This window comes from Trachypithecus francoisi, unplaced genomic scaffold (genome assembly GCF_009764315.1).
Source record: "Trachypithecus francoisi isolate TF-2019V2 unplaced genomic scaffold, Tfra_2.0 Lachesis_group12, whole genome shotgun sequence".
NCBI lineage: Eukaryota > Metazoa > Chordata > Mammalia > Primates > Cercopithecidae > Trachypithecus > Trachypithecus francoisi.
Window position 1 is genome coordinate 111,834,408 of NW_022681457.1, and position 12,095 is coordinate 111,846,502.

Consider the following 12,095-nt stretch of genomic DNA (forward strand, 5'->3'; position numbering starts at 1 on the left):
TTTTGGTTTTTTTGAGACAGAGTCTTGCTCTGTGGCCCAGGCTGGAGTACAGTGGCGTGATCTCAGCTCACTGCAACCTCCACCTCCCGGGTTCAAGCGATTCTCTTGCCTCAGCCTCCCAAGTAGCTGGGATTACAGGTGCGCCCCACTGTATCATGCTAATTTTTTTGTATTTTTTGTAGAAACGAGGTTTCGCCATGTTGCCCAGGCTGGTCTCAAACTCCTGGCCTCAGGTGATCCACCCACTTTGGCCTCCCAAAGTGCTGGGATTACAGGCATGAGCCACCGCACCCGGCCTGGACTCTGCATTTCTAACAAGCTCCTGGTCCAGGAACCGCAGGGTGAGTGTGGATCCTTGCTGCACCAGGCGGAAGGTGGGGAGGGGGCTGAGCCATGGAAAAAGTTAGGTCCCCCGAGTGCAGCTCACCTCTTCCCTTCAGCCCAGAAAGGCTCCTTTCACATTTTCAGGGACAGACCTGGGATGTGAAATTTCAAACTCTGCCCTGAGTTAAATTCCAGGAGGGGGTACCAAGAGCAAAGGATAAAGGCTGGGGGAGGGAGGAAAAGCCAGAGAGGATGTGTCCCTGCTGTTTTCACTAAAGCCAGGCCACAGCAACCCTCAGGCCTGGCCTGCTGAACTGTGCACACACACATCACCCCCCCACACAAGGTCTCCTTGGCCTCATCTTCCCAGGGACCTCGGGGGAGGGCAACAGAGCAGATGACAGCTCATCTCTGAGCAGCTGATGCTGGGAGAAACCTGTGGCTTGCAGACCTGCCAGGCCCACAAAAACCACATCCTGAAAGATGGACCAAGTAGAAAAAAAGGCCACCGTCCTCCTCAGGCCAGCTTCTGGAACTGTCAGTTCCTTTGGGGAATGCCTGACATGTTCTTTTTTCCTCTGATTTCATCCCAAACCTTTTGGGAAGCAGGGTGCATAGCCTTACACAAGTTACTTAGATTTACTGAACCCACTTCCTCCTGCAATAAATGGGCACGTGCCTCCCTGGGTTGTTAAGGAAATTAAATCAGAAACTGTGTAAAGGCCCTGAGGCACTAAAGGTCAATTTGGGTTCCCGACCTCCTTCCCACCCATTGTCTGCTCTTCATCCCAGACACACAACCAGAGAGATGTAAGAGGGACATGACGGTTACCCAGCCCCTCTGGCATCTGACCAGGGTGGGCTAGTTGGGGTGAAAATGCATCTCTGTATATGAGTTGCTTCATATCTTTTGGCTTTAGTTTCCCCAGTCACAAAAGTGTGTCGGGGGTGGGGAAGGAGGACTATGATCTTCACAAGCCCTTTTACAGTTGGGATGTTAACCTTACATGAGAGAAATGCCTGGAAGAAAAGCATAGCTAGTTAGGAACGCCGTGGGGGTGGGGGTTGGAGGCCGGGCAGCTCGGAGGCGCAGTATCCTATCTGGGCCACTAGGCGGCTCCGAGGACAACAGATGAGCAAAGCCCGCTTTTGCAGCCTGGTTCTGTCTTCAGACCTTTCCAGGCTTCTTCGCAGGCCTGGCGGACACCAGCCGCTGCTGGGTGGGAAAGGCCTGTCACTTCCAGGCTGGAATCTCTTTCCCATTTTTACAGACCTCGAGGATGGGAGGAGGCCGTCACCACAATGGAGTCCTGCCCTGGTGTCTGATGGAGACATTGGTCCGCCCTTCGGTCAGGCTCTTGGAGGCCTTGGGGATCTCTGCCCTGCAACCCTTAGCTGAACCCCATCCTCCACTTCTTTCCTCCCATCAGGTCAGAGTGGGAAGAGATCTGGATTGGGATTCCCCCCTCCTGCACTTCCTGGCTGGGTAACCTGGATGATGGGGTAACAGTCCCCCATTGCAAGGTGAGGGGAAGGACTAAGCGTCAGAATACAGGCCCTCAGTACAAGACAGTTGCTCATCCTAAGCCTCTCCTGCCTTTTGCTCTTCCAGTGGCTTTTCACCCATGAGGAAGATCCTCACCTGCAGAACCTCTCCCCAGAACTAGGTCTTTGCAGGTGACGAGGCAATCCCAGCCTCCGCTCCCCGCACATCAGCGTTTTTCGAAGTGACTTCCTCACCCAGGCGGAGCATTAAAAGTACCGATCCCAGCGCACCCAGCCCTGCTGAATCAGAATCTCTGGGGGTGAGGCCCAGGAATCGCCGTCTGAACAAGTCGCGGGCTGGAAACGGCTGCCCCAGATTACGGGGCAGCTCCCTGCTTCGCTCTCGCTCCTCCGGCCTCGGGAACGTGCAGGGGGGCGGGAGGCAAGTCCCATCAGCACTTTGAACTGGGGCTGCTTTTTAGTGACTCACCTCCCAGACTTCCTGCAACAGACAACTCTAAATAGCTCGGTCCCACCCTCCAGCAGGGGAGACATTCCGGTCGGAAAGGGCAGGAGGTTAGAAAGTGGGTGCCCCGCCAGGGCAGTCCAGGGAGATCCACAGGAGAAGCTGGCTGCACAGCACAGGGGCGCAGGAATAGGACGTTTTGTTTACAGGCTTTTGTTATTAAGGAAATTGCTGTCAGTCAAGGTAATTCTAGCTCAGATGAGCAATAAATATGCTCCCAGCTAATCTTACGGGGATTTTATTGGCACCCGGAGCACAGGTTCCTTTACCCTGACTACCCCCTCCCCTCAAAGCAAAGCCCTGCTCCCCAGCGGCTTCCCCCAAGCATCGTGAGGGACTTGGGTCAGGCTTTTAAAAGTCTACTCTAAGTGAAGACAGAAGAGGTCCGGGCTTCCCGATCCTACCTGGAGGCCGGGGATGACCAAATGACCTCAAATAAAACCCTGGGTGACCTGGTTGGATCAAGGCATGAGCAAGCTACCCCGGGCCTGCTCCACACGCAGAGGTGGTCACCTGGCCCGCGGGCGGCCCGGGCAAGGAGGAATGTCTCGAGAAGGCAGCCGGCTCGCCGGAGTCGGTTCCAGCGTGTTCGAGTTACAGCTGCGAGCCCTCAGGGACACCGGCGGCAAGTCCCGGCTTGCAGAGAGGGGAGCCAGTCCCGGGAGAGCGCGAGTCCCGGCGAGCCCGAGTGCGCGCCTTATGCGCGCTCCCCGCGACGGCGCAGGGGGAGGGGAGGCCGCAGCAGCCACTCAGAGGAACGGTAGTGAAGCCTCCCAACAACTTTAACTGTCAATCAGACTTAATGGGGTATTAAAAAAATGGGGGAAAAAGGGGCCGCCCTCTCTCTCCGAGACGCAGCTGCCCGGGGAGCGAATGAATAGGGCCGCGCAGACCAAGGCGTCCGATCCACGCGCGCTCCACACCCGGACCCTCTCCAAGTTGGAAAGGACAAAAAGAAGGCAATAAATGCTAAAAAGGAGAGAAGGGGAGCTGGATCGAGCGGCAACTCCCAGCCTCTGCTGGAACGGAGAGGGGAGGGAGGGAGCCGGAGCGAGCGAGCGCGCGCGAGGGCGAGCCCTGCACGTAAAGAAACTGACACCCGGACCCCCCACTTCTCCTGCACGTTGCTGGCAATCAGATCGCGTTTAAGCAATTTCCTGAGCCCAAGAATAGCAATGAGTCGGGAGACTTTCGCGGGCTGAATTGGGAGCTCCAAGCACTTTTTTCCCCCCACTTTTTTTTTTTTTCCTGGAGACGGGGTGGGGGTGGGGGCGCTACAATTTGGAAACAGCTTTTTTGTTTTGTTTTGTTTTGTTGTGTTTTTGTTTAATCTTGCACTTTGAAACCGCGGGACCGAGGCAGGGTGAGCGCGTGTGGTTGGTGCCTTTTTTTTTTTTTCTTCCCCTGCCTGAACTCCTCTGTCAGTCTGTAAACATTACCTGAGAATTCCCCAGCCGAAACGGCTGCTGGGGCAAGAAACTTCTTGTTAGAACTTTCCACCTCCAGCTTCCCCCTCTACCTCTTTTACCGTCCCAACCTTAGGAGACGCTTTTTCTCCCCCAGAGGAGAATTTATCTTTTTTTTTTTTTTTTCCTCACCCGGTGCTTTGCATTTGGGAAGAGGTGATTTCAAGAGTGGCCAGGTGGGACGCCTCTCTCCTCCTTATTCGGTTTACTATTTATTGTTTGGGGTGTTTTTTAATTCCTGTATTGCTCGGCCCGGGGACTTTCGCCCCCTGCCCGACTCCGCGGCGCGGAGGATGGTGTGGAAACGGCTGGGCGCGCTGGTGGTGTTCCCTCTACAGATGATCTATCTGGTGGTGAAAGCAGCCGTCGGACTGGTGCTGCCCGCCAAGCTGCGGGACCTGTCGCGGGAGAACGTCCTCATCACAGGCGGCGGGAGAGGCATCGGGCGTCAGCTCGCCCGCGAGTTCGCGGAGCGCGGCGCCAGAAAGGTACCAGGCACTGCGACTCCAGGGAGTGGGGGGCCGCAGGGGAGGGGGTGAGCCCACCTGCTGCCGCTGCGGGATCCCGCGCCCGGGAGCTGAGAGTCACCGGCCACCCCACTCACCCGTGCCACCCACGAGTGCTGAGCTAGTCGGTTTCACCTTGTAAATTTCCCGGGCATCGGACTGTCTTTTTTGGCAGGTTCAGAGTTGATCCGCTCCTTTGGGATCGGTGGCTGGCTGGCTATTCACCCCCACTCTGAAACTTAGGAGACCCACCCATTTCCCACATTCCTGCCTCCCAAAGGAAGGTGTTGTGCCCCCCTCCCCCGCCTTCCCCCCTTTTTCTTGCCGCCACCCTGGTGAGTGCAGGGTGTGCGCACTCCTGGGTAGAGCTGGGAGCCGCCTGCTAGCTGGCGCCTCGTATTTTCCTTGGCAACCCGCTACCCAGCCCCAACCTGGGCGGCTGCAGCTCTGAAGACACGAGAGGGGGTACTTGGTTTGGGTTTGAAAAGGGAAGAGAAGTCTGGCCGGACCCACACTGAGAGGCCCAGGTGTTTGGAAAGCAGGAAAGAGTAAGCAGCTACTGATAAAGAGCCCTTGTTCTCACCTTCAACCCTGTCCCCTCCCCCCAGCACACCCCTCGGGGATCCCTCCCCCTTTAGCTGGAAGGTGGTGCTGCAAGGAGGGTCCTGCCCACCAGACACAGCCTTTAACTTTTTGGTGGTTCCGGCACCCCTTGCTCCAGGTTTTGGAGACCTGGTGCCGGACAGCGGGGAGGGTGAGCAGGCTGTCACCCAACTCCCAGCCCAGGCCAGGCTGACTCACCCGGTGACCAGAGCCATCGGGAGAGGGAGGCAGGCCAGGCTGTCTCCAGCCAGCCCTGTGAAGAGGAAGAGCGAAAACAGGGAATTAGTTTGAAACTTAAACTGTTGTGAACTAGGGGGGTGAGAGGGCCGCAAAGCCAGCTGATCTGACATGGAGCCGCATACCTTGGGGATTAAGTAAACATGTACTGTAGAAAACCAAACCTGCATGTAATTCCAGGTTGCTTTTGTTTTGTTAAATGCTGCCCTGAGATTTACAATTCCTCCGGGGTGGCTCTGACTGGGACTGAACTTTGGAGCCTGAACTATCAGCCAAAGCCGATCCGATTAACTCTTCCCTAGCCGGGCTGGCTGGAGCCCGTGGTGGCCAAGCTAGCAGGGGTCTGGCTGTCCAGGACTCCCTCTTCTCCTTGGGTGGTTTGGACAGCTGCTTGACCTTGCATTTGGAGGGGGAGCTGGGAAGTGTTTTTAACCCTTGGACACAACAAATAAGGGGAAGTAAGAGTTGTTCTCAGCAGTTTCATTTCCTTGAGGCGATGCCTCATAAAAGCGCTCCCGAAGTTCTTTGTGAAGGGGTCCCAAAAGGGCAGATGAAAGTGTCCTTTGTGGGGGGAAAAGTGGGGTTTAGGACAGTTGCATGTGATTGTCAGTCTTTAGCTGTCTGCATCCCACAGAGACTTTTTTCTGAGTCTTCCGGCTCTCCCAAGTCCTAGGTCTCTTTTACTGTTCTTGTAGCTGACTACAGTAGGCAGATGAGGAACTCTTAGTCAATCTGGAAAAACTCGACTGACTATAAACAATCCTAAATTGAAAGAAGTGTATGCCATTGCGGGGTGGGTGCGATAGTACAGAATGGAGCCTGCAAGTTCATGCACCGGGAGCCAAACCCCACCTAACTTGGACTGGACGTCTTCTTCCAGGGAATCCAGCCAGGGCCAATTAGAAATATGTCTTAAATTGGTGTCAGGGTCACCAAAAACAAAAACAGGATCCATGGGGGCCTGTGAAACTTCGAGTGCCATTTATAATCGGTTCAGTCATCTGACTCGCCAGGATGACCAGCAGCGCTCCCTGTAACTCGCCATTATCTGACCAATTACTGGAGCTACTTTATAATAAGGCTTCTGTTTACTCTCATGGTGGGGAGTTTGGAATTGTGGCTTCTCGCCTGACACCAGTGAGAGGACTTTGGGACAACCCCCAGAGCCGGGAGTGTTTTGGGGCCTAGTGGGGTTGGGAACAAAGGGTCAAGTGTTGAGGGAGTGGGGAATTTATGGGTTGGGGACAGGTGTGAACAGTGGGCTTAGGGGTGGCCCAAGGGCACTGGATCAGAAAGGGCCAGTGCCACTCACAGCCTGCAGTGATACTAGACAGGGGGCGGCTGTGCAGAACCACAGATGACGTTCCTTCTCCTCTTGATGAAAGTGGAGGCTGCATCTGAGAGCTTCCCACCCTAGATTCTGGTGGGATTGGATCTGGAGAGGAAAGACCCCAAAAAGGAAAAAAAAAAAAAAAAAAAGGAGTACCAGAATCTCTGCAAATAGCTGACATGTCCAGGAGTTATCTGTTTATTTGGGAAGGAGGGAGAGTTGACAACCCAGTTTCCCATAATGACCTTGAGTTAAATAGCATTTGGCAATATTCGTGGGTGGTGGTGAGCCTTAGGGTGCAAAGGTGGCCCAAATAAGCGAGGGCTTTTTTTAAAGGGACACTAAGGCTATAAGAATTTGAAAGCTCCTAATTAGGACATGTCTCTCCTTACCCACAATGCACTGTGGCAAACTGAGGCAGGGCCAGTCATGTTTAGGGTCTCCAGGCGTAAAGCTCTTGCTTTTCAATTTTCTATGCCCTCTTAGAATTCCTTCCACAAAAGCATTCACAAACCTTAAGCTTATTCCCCTTCCCTCCAAGGGAACTAACTTCTGGCTAGTGGTCAGCCCAGGCTCCAGTCTTTGAGTTTGACATGGTGTTAGCAGGAACCGCCGGGGGGAGAAGTGGATCGTTCATTTAGAAGTATTTGTAGAGACCATTCCAGCCTTTGGTTTGGTGTCAAGCAAGTGGCTGGACTAGAGTCTTGGGCCATGATTGCAAACCCTGGGAGGTGGGGCAACATACATGAGCTCAATACCACATCAAGAACTCCAGGACCTTGGCTGGGAGCAGTGGCTAATGCCTGTAATCCCAGCACTTTGGGAGGCTGAGGCGGGCAAATCACCTGAGGTCAGGAGCTCGAGACCAGCCTAGCCAACATGGTGAATCTCCATCTCGACTAAAAATACAAAAAATTATCCAGGCATGGTGGTCAGCACCTATAATCCCAGCTGGTCAGGAGGCTAAGGCAGGAGAAGTGCTTGAACCCGGGAGGTGGAGGTTACAGTGAGCCTAGATCGCGCCATTGCACTCCAGCCTGGGTGACAGAATGAAACTCTGTCTCAAAAACAAACAAAAAAACAAACAAATACTCAATTCCCATTTCCAAGAGGTAGTCTGAGGGGAGGTATTTCAGGGACATAGTGTGGGAACTGGCTTGGAGTTCTGTCTTGCTATCAGTGAATTTACAGCATGTGGGTAGATTGCCCTGTTCCTAAAGCACTCAGCCAGGAACTAGCACTGTGAGTAGATTTATGAACCCCATTCTCCAGCACTTCCATTCAGCAAGTCCTGTGTCCTTCCATTCCTAGCCCTGGGGCCAGCCCAAGCTCATAAGTCCCTTGACACCGTCTCTGAGAGACCGAGCTTAGCAAACCTGCCTGGGGTATCTGTTCGGTGTTTGGCATAGCTCTGGGCCTGTAGGAAAATGTAGCAAAGATGAATAAAGACCTAGAATGTGGCCAGGTGCTTACAGTGAAGGCACAAATCACCATGTGTGTGTGCTTCCTGTGGTTACCATGACAAATTAGCACAAACTTGATGGCTTACCACAACAAAATGTATTCTCCCGTGGTTCTGGAGGCCAAAAGTCTGAAATCAAGGTGTCAGCAGGGTTCTGGGTTCCTCTCCACTCAAAGACTCCAGGGGAAGATCCTTCGTCATCTCTTCCAGCTCCTGGTGGCTCCTGATGCTCCTTGGCTTGTGGAAGCATGGCTGCAATCTCTCCTTTCATCATCACATGGCCTTCCTCACTGTGTGTGTCTAGGTCTTGTCTTTTTTTTTTTGAAACAGAGTTTCACTCTTATTGCCCAGGCTGGAGTGCAATGGTGTGATCTTGGCTCACTGCAACCTCCGCCTCCTGGATTCAAGCAATTCTCCTGCCTCAGCCTCCCGAGTAGCTGGGATTACAGGCATACGTGCCACCATGCCCACCTAATTTTGTATTTCTAGTAGAGACGAGTTTTCTCCATGTTGGTCAGGCTGGTCTCGAACTCCCAACCTCAGGTGATCCACCTGCCTCGGCCTCCCAAAGTGCTCGGATTACAGGCATGAGCCACCACGCCCACCCCCATCATCTTCTTATAAGGACACTAGTTATTGGATTCAAGGCACATACTAAATCCAATGTGATTATATCAAGATCCTTAACTAGTTACAGCACCAAAAACTCTCTTTCCAAATAAGGTGATATTCTGAAGTTCTGGATGGGCATGAAGTTTGAGGGATGCTACATGGTGGAAGCACAGAGGAGCAGTTAATTTATAGCAAGCGCTCATGAAAGGTTTCATGAAGGAGGGAGCATTTGACTGAGCCTTGAAGAAGGTCAAGAGTTTCAACCAGAAGGGGTGTGACAAGGGCAATCTAGGTGCAAGAAACCTCCTGATCAAAGGCTTTACCTGGCTGGAATTGCGAGAGGGAAGTAGAAAGGAAAGCAAGAAAATACTGTATCGTGGGATAGGGAGGTAAGCAGGGAGTTTACACCTCAGACTCTTGAGTCAGGTCAGTGCTGGTGGGAATAGGATAAAAGAGAAAGAAGAGAAGGGTCCAGACAGGTCATCTATGGGTTTCTAGAGTCATCAGGCCAAAACAGCTGCACTAACACATTTACAGGGGAGAGAGCAGTGGCCCATCTCTCCTGTCCTCTCTGTGCAGCCTGAAAGCAGGCAGGTAGGCTACCCGTTCTACCTGTGACCTCTAGAAGTGTTTCCGCTTGGAGCATGGGTCACAACTGACCTTACAAATGAGGCTGTCTCATGAATAGACAAACGTCTCCTTCTTACTCCCCCAGGCCCTTCCCTTGGGGGAACAAAGGTGTCTACTCTCAGACCATGGCCCCCATGGCCCCCTGCAGTCTTTCTCACCTGTGCAGGAGGCCAGAGACTAAGCTTTTATTATTTATTTATTTATTTATTTATTTAAAAATAGAGATGGGAGTCTCTGGCTATGTTGCTTAGGTTAGTCTTGAACTCTTGGGCTCAAGCAATCCTCCCTTCTTGGCCTTCCAAAGTGCTGGGATTATAGGTGTGAGCGTCCACACCCGGCCAAGACTGGGTTCTTGACCCTGGAAAAGTTACTGCCTTCTCCAGGTTGCAGCTGAGAAGCACACCTATGAAATGAGAGGGGTGACAATGATCCCTAAGATCCTGGCATGCTCGAAAATTCTCATTTTACAGATCAGTCAACCCAAGAAAGCAATGCATTGCCAGGCTTCCCTGAGTTGCAAGCAGGAGAATTCCGGGTGAAGAAAGCATTTGTCCCTATCACTGATGATCTCAGTCTTTGCTAGTCATCAGATGCCACCAAATGAAAAATAAGCAACTCAGAGTTGGAAAATGTGCTGTGCCCCAGCTCCACAGAGCCCCACACCCGTTTAAAACTCCCTCAACAGGTAGCTGTCTGCCGTGGATTTATTTCAGCTCTTGCAGAAGATGTTAATATTTCCAGACTGTCGCTTCTAAGGGAATGAGGGACCCGAGTTCCGTAACTAGCATGTCACACAAAATTTCCTGTTTTTTTCTCCTTAATTCACCACCTTCTCTATTTGGGCTTTCAAGAATGCCTCCTCCATCTAATAATACTGAATCTGAGTCAAGTTCATTTTCAGTGTACCTAACCCTTCTGCTAATTCTCGTTTCGACTTCAAGCTCTTCGAGCTTCCATCTTTTCAGATGAAGCGCACTTGTTTGTGGCTGCACAGATCCCTTCCAAGCCCTCTGATCTCTGTGTCATTGCAGTTACCTTCTCTGGTTCATTTCCATCTTGGTATTTGCCGAGGCTGTCTACTTTGAGAAAGTGATCTCAGCTATATTTATGAGGTGTCCTTTCTACCCAGGAAATGTATCTGGTTGTCACAATCGCCGTAACAAAAGCCCTTGTCTTAACCTGCCACTACCAGCGGTATCCTACCACAGTATCAGTGTGGGATGGGTTCCACACACTACACGTTCTCCCTTATCCTTGGACAAAAGCATGAACACACCTAGAATTTTATGAGGCCATGCCAACCACTGCCTTCAGGAGACACAATCCAAAAATATAAGTCCATAAGATACTTGAAACATTTCAAACGTATTATTCAGGTGAACCATGAGGATTAGGAAACCATTGAAGCCCACTGGAAATGAGAAAAGTGAGTCTATTTAGACACTAGCATGCCCCAACGTGTGCTCATCTGCTGTGGCACCCCTGGAATGAGTGAGATCTTAGAATCTGAAAATGAGCAGATGCCTAGGTTCTCAACAAGAGAGTGCCAGGTTAGCAACTGAATGGTTGGTGGAAACTCATTCATTTATTCACTTATTCATACATTCAGCACATTTATTGAGCAGCTGCTATATGCCAGGCGCTGTTCTGGGCACTGAAGGCATGCAGGGAGCAAAGCAGATGAAAATCCCCACCCATGTAGTGAGAGCTGGCATTTTAGTAAGAGAGACAGATAAAAAGCAAGATCAATAGAACAGTACATTCTCATGCCTGTAATCCCAGCACTTTAGGAGGCTAAGGCAGGTGGAACACTTGAGGTCAGGAGTTCAAGACCAGCCTGACCCAACATGGTGAAACCCCTGTCTATACTACTACTACTAGAAAGGAAAAACAGCTGGGCGTGGTGGAGTGCACCTGTAATCCCAGCTACTTGGGAGGCTGAGGCACGAGAATTGCTTGAACCTGGTAGGTGGAGGTTGCAGTGAGCAGAGATCACGCCACTGCATTCTAGCCTGAGCAACAGTGGGAGACTCTGTCTCAATAAATAAATAAATAAATAAATAAATAAATAAAACAGCACATTGAATTGTCATCATAAGCAATGAGGAGAAAACCAATGAAGCAAGGAGAACAGGAATGCGAGGGCCTGAGATTCTAGGTAGGGTATAAGGAAAGCTACACTGAGAAGGGCACGCGAGGAAAGACCTGAAGGAGGCAAGGGCATGGTGGGAAGGGAGCAGTGGCGTTCTGGGGAGAGGACAGAGCAAGGGCTCTGAGGAGACAGTGGAGTGTCTGAGGACCAAGAGGTGACCAGTGTGGCTGGAGCAGTGAGTGAGTGGGGAGGAAGAACTGAGGGGGACAGGTTCCCATGAAGGACAGGTGGACCCAGCTGATCCTAGGACTCACGCATCATGCCCTCACCCAAGCCTTAGCAGGATCCCCTGGCTGCTGTGACAGGCAGATGGTGGGTATCAGGCCAGTGGTTGGGGACCTGCTAGGAGGCCGCCGGGTTTCCATGCCTCCTCCAAGAATATTACCCAGACTTGTCTCACCACCTTCTTTGGGAGCTTCCCAGAGCTCAGGGAATGCTCTCAGCTTTGCACTAGTTTTAGAGGATGCTGAGGGCCTCCTCCGATATCTTTACCGTCAAGATGGAAGTGTCTGGGCTGAAGGAAATGGAGAATCTAAGCAGGCCGGGGTGCCACTGTTGGAGGGGATGGGAGGCACCTGGAACCCAGCCCTCAGGGCTCTGCTGGGCAGCCTTGCCCCCAGCCAGATCCTGATATTTCTTGCTGCATAACTTAGGTGAGGAGTGACAACCAGCTTCAGGGTGACACGGCTCCAAGAAATCATGACTGTTGACTCCATTCATTGATTTCAGCAAACTAGGCCTTGGAGATGGGGCAGGGAACCA

At 52.0% G+C, this 12,095-nt stretch overlaps 1 protein-coding gene across 3 annotated transcripts in view; it reads left to right on the plus strand.

Annotated features, from left to right (window-relative positions):
- The first annotated feature begins 3,040 nt into the window (after nt 1–3,040).
- DHRS3 (dehydrogenase/reductase 3) overlaps nt 3,041–12,095 on the plus strand; it is a 53,993-nt gene continuing 44,938 nt past the window's right edge. Inside the window, exon 1 of one of the 3 annotated variants that reach the window (XM_033228295.1) lies at nt 3,041–4,289. In XM_033228295.1, the coding sequence (XP_033084186.1) occupies nt 4,095–4,289 (195 nt within the window). In that variant the 5' untranslated portion in view covers nt 3,041–4,094. Of the gene's footprint in view, nt 4,290–4,641; nt 4,856–12,095 lie in introns of those variants that run through there. The other 2 variants (XM_033228293.1, XM_033228297.1) reach the window with 2 other exon arrangements.